Below are 10,506 nucleotides of genomic sequence, written 5' to 3' on the forward strand. Positions count from 1 at the left end.
AACAACAACAATAACAACAAAGCCTTGTCCCACTAGGTGGGGTCGATTACATAGATCAAACGACGTCATTGAGTTCTATCATATATCATGTCTACAGAGAGACTGTTTACATATAGATCTCGTTTGACCACCTCATAGATGGTCTTCCTAGGTCTTCCTCTGCCTCTCACTTCTTGTTCATCTTCCATCTCATCCACCCTCCTGACTGAGTGCTCTGTCGGTCTTCTTCTCACATGTCCAAACCATCTCAAACACAATTCTACCATCTTTTTCACAATAGGTGCTATTCCAACTCTCTCTCTTATATCGTTGTTCCTTATTCTATCTAATCGCGTATGACTACTTATCCATCTCAACATCTTCATCTCTGCCACACTTAACTTATGTTCGTGCTCCCCTTTGACCGCCCAACACTCTTTACCATAAAGCATAGCCGGTCTGATAGCAGTGCGATATAGAATTTACCTTTAAGTTTTAAAGGCACTTTTTTGTCACATATAAAATAAGACACACTCCGCCATTTTGACCAACCTGCTTAGATCGTATGATTTACATCCTGTTCAATCTCTCCATTATCCTGTATGATGCACCCAAAATACTTAAAATTTTTTAACTTTTTGTAGGATATTTTCTCCGATCTTTACCTTTGTATTAGGAATTTTTCTTCGGTAACCGAACTTACATTCCATAGATTCCGTCTTACTACGGCTTATGCGTTGACCATACACTTCTAGAGCTGCTCTCTATAAATCCAACTTTTTATTTAGGTCTTTCTTTAACTCTCCCATAAGTACGATATTATCGACAACAAGCATGCACCATGGCATAGGCTCTTGGATATGCTCTATGAATACTTCCAAGATTAATGTGAAAATGTATGGACTTAAGGATGATCCCTGGTGTAATCATATACCAATAGAAAATTCTTCTATCACACCACCTTGACCCTTCACACTAGTTCTAGTCCCATCATACATGTCTTTAATTACACAAATATATGCGATCTTTACTTTCTTCTTTTTCAAAATCTTTCATAAAACCTCCTTTGGCACCCTATCGTACACTTTTTCCAAATCAATAAACACAATATATAGATTCCTTTTATTACTACGATACCTCTCCATTGTCATTCTTAACAGGTATATCGTTTCAGTGGTTGATCTGCCTGACATAAAATTAAATTAGTTCTCTGTTAGTTGTGTCTTTTGTCTCAACCTCCGTTCTATCACCCTTTCCCATAATTTCATGGTATGACTCATGAGCTTGATCCCTCTATAGTTTTCGCAACTTTGTATATCCCTCTTATTCTTGTGGATAGGTACCAAGATGATCTTTCTCCACTCATCTGACATCTTCTTTTTTCTTAAAATCTCATTAAAAAACTTGGTTAACCAACTGATGCATTTCTCGCAAAGTCCCTTCCAAACTTCAATTGGAATATTTGGTCCTACTGCCCTGCCATTTTTCATCCGATTTAGAGCCTCTTTTACCTCAAAGTCTCGAATCCTTTGATATGTTGCATTCAGCCTATTAATATTTTCTGATTGGATATAACCCCCTCGTCTAGCTATGCATGCTTTTCAAACTATCCAAAACTCAAAAAAAAAAAAAAAAAAGAATAAACACAAAGATCTTGGCTATGCGCTTTTTATAGCGTTTGAACCACGGACGGATTTATTCATAAGCCAATGGGAACAGTGGACAACTGTCCCAGTAAAATTTCAAAAAATAAAGAGTAGTTCTTAGTAAAATACCATAATTACCCTACTATATAATTAATTTTGCCCCCAACCTAAAGCCCCAAATCCCTAACTTTTCTTCTTCTTCCTTTTTTCCCAAATCCCTAACTACTCCAGCCTCCGCCCTCCAACCTCCAGACTCCAGAGTTACTGCTGCCAGCCCACCACTCCGCCAGTGTGGCAGTGTCACTAGCTCCCTGCCACAGTGCGATTGACGTCGCTGACTCGCTGCCCTGTTCAACATTTCTCCCGTGTGGCTCCGTCAGTCCGTCAGTTTCTCCTTATATCGCCGTGATTCTCTCGCGTGGCTCCGTCCTCCGTCGGTTTCTCCTTGCATCGCCGCCATGCCGCATCTGGTGGTTTTCAGGTTCTACCTTCTTCTGCGTTAGTGCTTCTGATTTGTGTGGTTTTGCCGCTGCGTACCTGCGTTCCTCTTCTGTGTTTCTTCCTTCAGCACTCGACAGTTCGACGTCTGGTTCTGCAGTTCTACCTTCTTCTTCAATAAACATCAATCTCTTTTGGATTTCTGGTTCTTCTTTTTTATTCTACAATCCTTTTCTTTGTTGCCGCTGGTGCCATATCGCTACTAAGTCATCCTCCTGGAATTCAATCTTAGACTCTTGCTAATGGAGTTATGATGTAATTATGTTCTGATGGTTTTCTAATATAGTTGGTTTCATTAATTTTATTAATTGATCAATTTTATATTTATAATTTTATACTGAACTTCTCAATTTGTATAAAAGACCATAGTTTTGGACTTGTAATAGGCATTCCTAGGGAAGGGGGAGTGCAGTCCTTAGTCAGCACAGCTAGCTATACTTTTTGGAAATAAAGCAATATGGATTTTGTGTTCTATTTTACTCTTGCTAGGGAATTAGGTAATTTAAAGTTGCTTTATTTCACAACACACCCTCAGTTTCATTATAGAGCTTATGCCATCAAGTGTTGTCTTAATGTGATGTTTCCGCTATTAGTTGATTTATTTCTGTTATTTTGTTGCACCTGATAGTAATCTTTGCATGAACTTTATAATGAATTTCATGATATTAATTATAAGATGCCACAGACTTTTGATTTTGAGGTTTCTGTATGTAACTTGTCCTACATACTTAAAGAGAGAGGGATGCTAAAGTCATAGTCTTCACTATTAAGGCTTTTCTTCTCATTTTGTATAGAATTGTGAATTAATTTTTTTAATTAATTAATTTAGGTTTATAATTTTATTCTATTAATAATGGAGAAATATTTTTAAAAAAATCTATCATTAGAGATTGGATCTCAAAATAATTCATCGACATCTTTTAACAAGAGGAGGTTTTTAGAATTTGAAGTAGAGAGTCTCATAGCAGATTCAAGACAACGACCAAAGATTTTAAGTTATCATCCAAATGACAGAGACACAGTTAGATGTGTATATTTACAAAAAGGTCCTTGTCAACCAAGGACTCATGATTTTTCGCAAACTGCTTGTGGTTCTTCTTTTCGAAGATTTAATCCTAATTGGTTTGATGATTATGGCAATTAGTTAGAGTATAGTATATCAAAAGATACTATTTTTTGTCTTTGTTGTTATCTTATGAAACCTGAGACTGAAAGTGGTGATGCTTTTGTAACCAATGGCTTTTCAAATTGGAAAAAAAAGGAGAGATTACAAACTCATGTTGGGATTCATGATAGTGCTCATAATCAAGCTTGGAGAAAATGTGAAGCACTTATGAAGTCAAAACAACACATTAGTGCTGCTATTGAAAAACAATTTGAGCAAGCTAAAAAGAATGATCAAATTCACTTGACAGCCACAATTGATTGTATTAGATTTCTTTTGCGACAAGGATTAACCTTTCGTGGTAATGATGAGACAGATGATTCTGTTAATTAAAGAAATTTTTTGGAACTTCTAAACTTTCTTGCGCAACATAATGAAGAGATTGATCGTGCTTTCAAAAATTCTTGTGGGAATCTTAAACTAAGAGCTCCCTCAATTCAAAAAGATATTGTAAGAGCTGCTGCAAGTGAAACGACAAAAGTTATTGTTAATGATCTTGGGGATGAATTGTTTGATGTTTTGGTTGATGAAACCCGCGACATTTCTATTAAGGAGCAAATGTCAGTTTGTTTAAGGTATGTGAATAAAGAAGGGCAAGTTAGGGAGCATTTTCTTGGTCTTATTCATGTTTCTAATACTAATGCTTTATCTCTAAAATTAGCATTGGAGTCATTATCAGAAACATATAATTTAAGTTTATCAAGAGTACGTGGCCAAAGATATGCTGGTGCAAGTAATATGCAAGGAGAATTTAATGGTTTGAAAACTTTGATATTGAAAGAAAATTCTTATACTTTCAATGTACATTGCTTTGCTCACTAACTTCAGTTAGCTCATGTAACGGTTGCAAAAAAACAAGTTGAAATTGCTTTGCTTTTTAATTTGTTAACCAATTTGTACAATGTTGTTGGAGCTTTGTGTAAACGAAGAAATATGCTTCGTGATAGTCAGATGACTAAGACAATTGAAACATTACAAAGTGGAGAAATTTCTAGTGAACATGGTTTGAATCAAGAAATAGCTTTGAAAAGAGCTAGAGATTAATTTCTTTGTTTCCTTCCGTGGTCAATGTTCTTGAATATGTTGAGAAAGATGGAAATAATTCAGAACAAAGAGCTGAAGCATATCATTTATTGAATGTCATTCAATCATTTGAATTCATTTTTAACTTGCACTTGATGAAAAATATCTTGGGAGTTACTAATGAATTATCTCAAGCGTTACAAAGGAATAATCAAGACATTGTAAATGCTATGGCATTGATTAAAGTGTCTAAGCAACGGTTGCAAACTATAAGAGATGATGGTTGGTCTCTTTTACTTGACGAAGTCTCATTATTTTTTGACAAACATAATATTACTGTTCCAAAAATGGATGATATATTTGTGTCACAAGGAAGATCAAGACGCAAAGCTCAAAAGATCTCAAATTTGCATCATTTTCAAGTTGAGATATTCTATCAAGTAGTTGATAGACAACTTTAAAAACTCAACAATCATTTTACAGAGGTGAATACTGAATTGATTCTTTGTATAGCTTGTCTGAATCCAAGACACTTATTTCTTGCGCTTGATAAGGAGAAGTTGAGTCAGTTAGCTCAATTCTATCCATTAGAAATTTTTACTCAACTTTTGGCACTTGATAGTCAACTTGAGAATTTCATATTAGATGTGCATTCTGATGATCAATTCTCAAACTTAAATGGGATTGGTGCTCTTTCTCAGAAATTGGTTGAGACTCGAAAAAATATTGTTTATCCATTAGTGTTTCTTCTTTTGAAGTTAGCTTTAGTTTTGCCTGTAGCAACTGCATCAGTTGAAAGAACTTTTTTTGCTATGAACATCATAAAGAGTCGGCTTCGCAACCGTATGGGAGATGAATTTTTAAATGATTGTTTAGTGACATACATAGAAAGAGAGACATTTGATTGTATTGACAATGAAAAAATTATTCAATCCTTTTAAAATATGAAACTAGAAGAATGAAATTTTAAATTATTTATTATTTAAATTATTATTTTATTATTTTAATTTGTTAGTTGAATAATTTAAAGAATAATCATATTTTATAATACTATATTATAATTATAAAAGTTATTATTATACTATATATTTTGTCCACTACTAATAAAATTTTCTAAATTTGTCGCTGGTTCGGATGCATCTCGAATACTGTGTCTACTTTTTCATTACAAGTGTATCTTGAATACAGTATTCGATTAGTGCATTTTGTGTGTGTCCTGACAGCATCTGGATTATGTTTCACCACGTTAATGTTGTTTCATATCCAAGATACTGTGTACTCGAGACGTGCGTTTAACTTGATTTAGGGCATTGTACTCGGGATATAAGGTGTTTTGCCTATATGTAAATTTATCTCAGATTATACATTTTCGTTAATATTATATTTAAATAATTTAAATAAAAAAATCCGTAAAAAATTAGCAGAAAAACCAAATATCTAAATCCGAGTTTCGAACCCGGAATTTTCCTTTTCCACTCCCTGTTAGTTATTAGCATGTGTTTTTATAGTTTACCAAATGCATTTTCTTGATATCCGTTGTGTTTCGTGTTCGTTGCTCAACCACTCCCGCATCCATCTTCTTAAAATGGCTGCTCCGGTAGTTGCGGAGGGCGCGGCCGTCTTGGCGTTCCGGTCGGTGATGCAGCGGGTCCGGCAAGCGGCTGATAGATCCGGCACCCTACCCGAATCAATCAGGGTCGTCGCCGTCTCCAAGACGAAGCCGGTTTCCATGATTCGGCAACTTTACGACGCAGGCCACCGCTGCTTCGGCGAGAACTATGTCCAAGAAATCGTCGACAAGGCTCCTCAGGTTCCTGAAATTTTTTTCATATTAAGATTCTCACCGTTGTTTTCTAGTCATTGAATTTTGTTTGAATAATGATTAGCTGCAAGATTAATTCACCATATCTTTTGTTAAAAAATAGTTTTGTTTGTACTTGACATTAATTTTTTCAGATGAAATCCTGGCAATTAATTTGTGTTAAATCAATTTCAAATGGCATTTTTGTTCTTGTTTTAGTTTAATTTATTCATAGATAGCGGAAATATAAGTTAAAATGTGTATTAATAGTATCAAATGTATATAATAATAACATAAGATGATAAATTGGCTACTCACATGAATGTCTTTATGCAAATTTCTTCGTGTTTAGATTATAGCTAAGATGTAGATATAATTTATGCTAAGTAGATTAGTTAAATATGTCAAATCATCTGATAGTTCTTAGCTATCTTCTCACAGAGACATTTTCAGGTAAGGAGTCACAAAACACATAAATCTATGATTATAGGTGGTGCACCAAACATTTTCCATGCACCCTATTATTTACAGTGGATATAGGCATACAAATATGGTGTAATAAAAATTAAACTGAGTTTATACTCTTGTTATTTTTTCCTCTTTTAGCCTAACATTAACAACTTGCCTCGCTCAATTCATGTAAAATACTTTGTGCCAAGTGACCCTACTCCTCTGTAAATCTCTTGGAATTTCCAAAATGGTGTGCAATTGTGTGTCAATTTGAGTTTCTAATCCTTTGTTTGTTGGGACGATGACACGTGCCTTGGCTTTTAATGCAGCTTCCACAAGACATTGAGTGGCATTTCATTGGGCATTTGCAAAGCAACAAAGTCAAAACGCTTTTGGGTATGCTTTGTTTCTTCAAATCAATGTTTCTTTTCTTTCTTCATTCTATTTGACTACTGTCAGAAAGTTAGCATTTAGATCAACATTCAGTTGGTTCAAATAGTTCGATACTCATTCTCCTTATAAAAAATCTCAGTGTCAAGTACTGTGAATATAAGAGACTAGAGAACTTGAACTTACGATTGGTTTATCTGCTTGGATCAGATTAGTGGGGTTGAGTATACTACAATAGAAATCATAGCAATTTGGTCTCAAAATTCTTCTCTAATTTAATTTTGTGTACATAATTTTTGAAATTGACTTAATCATGTATATGAGTTAATTCTGAATTTACAGACCACATGGGTCATTCTCAGTGATAAAAGTTAGAATCAAACCAGACTTAGTTTTTACCAGTTTTATAAATTTAAGATATGCACAATTATGTTAAGTGACAAAACTGAATGCGAGGAAGAATTTTATGAACTATTACTCATGTAGAATGCCCTTTACCGAGTTTCTTTAAAAAGATTCTCACTAGAAAGGTGGCCTTAGAAAGCTTCGTCTTTAATATAATATGGCATATCACTGCTGCTTGTTTTGCAAATATGCATAAATTGATTTTTTGAACCTATTTCATGGACTGAATTTTGAGTTCAGACCTCTGCTTCTGTACTTGTGATTGACTGCTCTCTTAGCATATAAAATTCTTGGAATGCTGATGCAAGTTAAACTTTGCAATGAGAGTCGCATACAAAGCTTTCTACAGCTCTAAGTTGGCTTTGGACTTGTTGAAAATATTGCTAGACTTTTGTTGTTTTCTTTGTTCCTTTCTTCCGTATCCTTAGACTAGGTCTTGCATGCTTTATGTCAGGTGGAGTTCCAAATCTGGCCATGTTTGAGGGTGTCGACAATCAGAAGGTAAAGACTTGTATAATCAATGTATGGTGTAGTTCTTAGAGGTATGAACTCATTGTTGTTTATTTTATTTTATGCTTGTAAACTTGAAGGAGTCGAGATAAGTTGATCTTCATGTGTGTTCAATTGATGAGGTCTATGCCTTCTGACTAACTCGTCAAATTTCAATTGTGAATTTTTCTAACTAACTAACTAACACAGATTGCCATTTGATAAATGTTTTGCATTTTCTTGTACCTTTGGTACTGGCAGGTGGCAAATAATCTTGACCGTATGGTTTCAACCCTTGGAAGAAATCCGCTGAAAGTCTTGGTGCAAGTAAATACAAGTGGAGAAGAATGTCAGTTTGGCTTAAACTAAATGAGTTTCTCAAAATTCTTGTTGTGCATAGTCTTAGTTTTTGCATCTCTGAAATTTTGTGAACTTGTCTGATTCCTGCTTCAGAGCCTTCTTTAACCCTGGGTTATTGGTACTGCATTTTAACTTTATTTATTCTTTTCTTATAATTTCACATTGGTGAAATTTCTTTAGTTTTCAACAGCTACTAGATTGGAGAATTTCTTTGGTTCCATTATTATTTGTTTTTTTCAAAATGCATCATATCCTTCTTGAAGTACTTTGTAGGGGACTTCTTGACAATAGTTCTCTTACTTTCTCTACATATAAATAAATAAATAAATAAATAAATTATGGTTCTCTTATTTCTTACGCGATAACATAATATCCTCTTGTCCATGTGATTTTATAATTTTGCAGCCAAATCTGGTATTGATCCTTCCAATTGTGTTGATCTTGCTAAACATGTAAAATCGAGTTGTCCGAACCTCGTGTTCTCCGGATTGATGACAATAGGGAGGCCTGACTACACCTCAACTCCAGAGAACTTTAAGGTGACAACTTCTATTCTACGCCGAGTGCAAACTTAAAATGGTTTAATTTTTTATTTACTGGATCGTTTCCATTTCGGAGTTATATTTCTCATTTCTTCTCTTCAAATAGTTTCATCGAAATTTGACCTGCGTTTTGTATTCATCAGCTTGATTGCTTTTGTGATACATTGTATAATTTCCAATTTATATTATTATTAAAAAGGCTTTCTCTTCTGTGAAAAATCAGACCCTATCCAATTGCAGAACTGAAGTTTGCAAGGCACTTGAGATGCCTGAGGAGCAATGTGAACTGTCAATGGGCATGTCCAGTGATTTTGAGTTAGCGGTATGATATAGCCAATAATTCTCTTTCTTTTTTTCCTTGATCCTGCTTAAATCATCAGCATTCTGGTCCTTTTATTTGATTCGACTTGACTAAGGTCATGGAGTGGGAAGGGGTCTCCCAAACAACTTTTTTTATCCATCCTTAAGGCGGTGTTTATTTACAAGCACAGGATACGGAGACATAGACGTAGAAACACAAAATTGTGTTTAACAGATGAAACATAGACAGAGACATCGTGTCCTAGGACACCACTGAATTAGTATAATTTAGGTTTTTTTTTCCATTCCTAAGAGGCTAAGACCCGAATCTGAGGCCTCCATTTAATGGAATAAGGCACTTACTATATTGGTTAATGGTGCTCTAAAATTATACAGCAGCAAACTACAAACTACTTTCTTTTAGCATTGCATGATTGCATCTGATTTCCTCACAATTATGAATGCTTTCTATATTTCAAGGGAAGCAATTGAAAACTATAATTAATTAATTAGAAATGGTTCTTTAATTCTTTCGCAGTAGTTAGAGATTGTTATGGTGAGACAGGCATATTTCTTATAATTAAATAGGATTGGTAGTGCAGCATTTTTAAAATATTTACCCAATAAAAGAAAATACTTACACATAGATAGATAAGTTAGTTGAGTTTTCTTTCATTGTTTTTGTCTTTTTGAACCAATTTTAGAGGTCATGATCAACTGATATTCATTTACTAAGAATTATTACTTGTATTAACTCCAGTTTGCATGCAATTTATTTATTTATTTTGGGTCAATCATGCAACTAATTTATGTGTTATATATACATTTATTGTCTTCTCAGATTGAAATGGGTAGTACAAATGTGAGAATTGGGTCCACAATATTTGGACCAAGGGATTATTCAAAGAAACAAGAATAGAGGATCTCTCTCTGTCTCTCTGGAACACAAATGCACATAGCTAAATTTTTATTGTATTGTACATTTACCTTTACAATTGATGTAATTACATTTGTAATTATTAGAACAATCTGCTTATAAAGAATAATGTCTAAAAATAAATGAGATGATCTCTAATTATACAAGTGCAACAGCTATCAACAACAAAAAACAACAACAAAATCTTGTTCTACTAGGTCTTGTTCTACTAGGTGACCGGCTACATGAATCAAGCAACACCATTAAGCTCTGTCATGTATCATGTCTATAGAGAAACCATTTACATTTAGATCTTGTTTTACCACCTCATGGATGGTCGTCTTAGATTTTTCTCTGTCTTTCACCCCTTGTCCATCTTCTATCTCATCCACCCTTCTGACGGGGTGTTTTGTCGGTATTCTTCTCACATGTCCAAACCACTTGAGACGCGATTTTACCATCTTTTTCACAATGGGTGCTACTCCAACCTTCTCACTTATATCTTCGTTCTTTATTTTATCCAATCGCGTATGACCACTCAT

The 10,506-nt window shown here is 34.4% G+C and overlaps 1 protein-coding gene across 1 annotated transcript; it reads left to right on the forward strand.

Moving 5' to 3' along the window:
• Positions 1 to 5,769: 5,769 nt before the first annotated feature.
• Positions 5,770 to 10,108, forward strand: LOC107624789 (uncharacterized). Its single transcript, XM_016327248.3, has 7 exons — positions 5,770 to 6,121; positions 6,892 to 6,958; positions 7,812 to 7,858; positions 8,108 to 8,195; positions 8,612 to 8,745; positions 8,972 to 9,070; positions 9,890 to 10,108. The coding sequence occupies exons 1-7, from the start codon at positions 5,828 to 5,830 to the stop codon at positions 9,965 to 9,967; spliced, it is 807 nt and encodes a 268-aa protein (XP_016182734.1). The 5' UTR covers positions 5,770 to 5,827; the 3' UTR covers positions 9,968 to 10,108.
• The last annotated feature ends 398 nt before the right edge of the window (positions 10,109 to 10,506 follow it).

Source organism: Arachis ipaensis, chromosome B1 (assembly GCF_059453495.1).
Source record: "Arachis ipaensis isolate K30076 ecotype BB chromosome B1, ASM5945349v1, whole genome shotgun sequence".
NCBI lineage: Eukaryota > Viridiplantae > Streptophyta > Magnoliopsida > Fabales > Fabaceae > Arachis > Arachis ipaensis.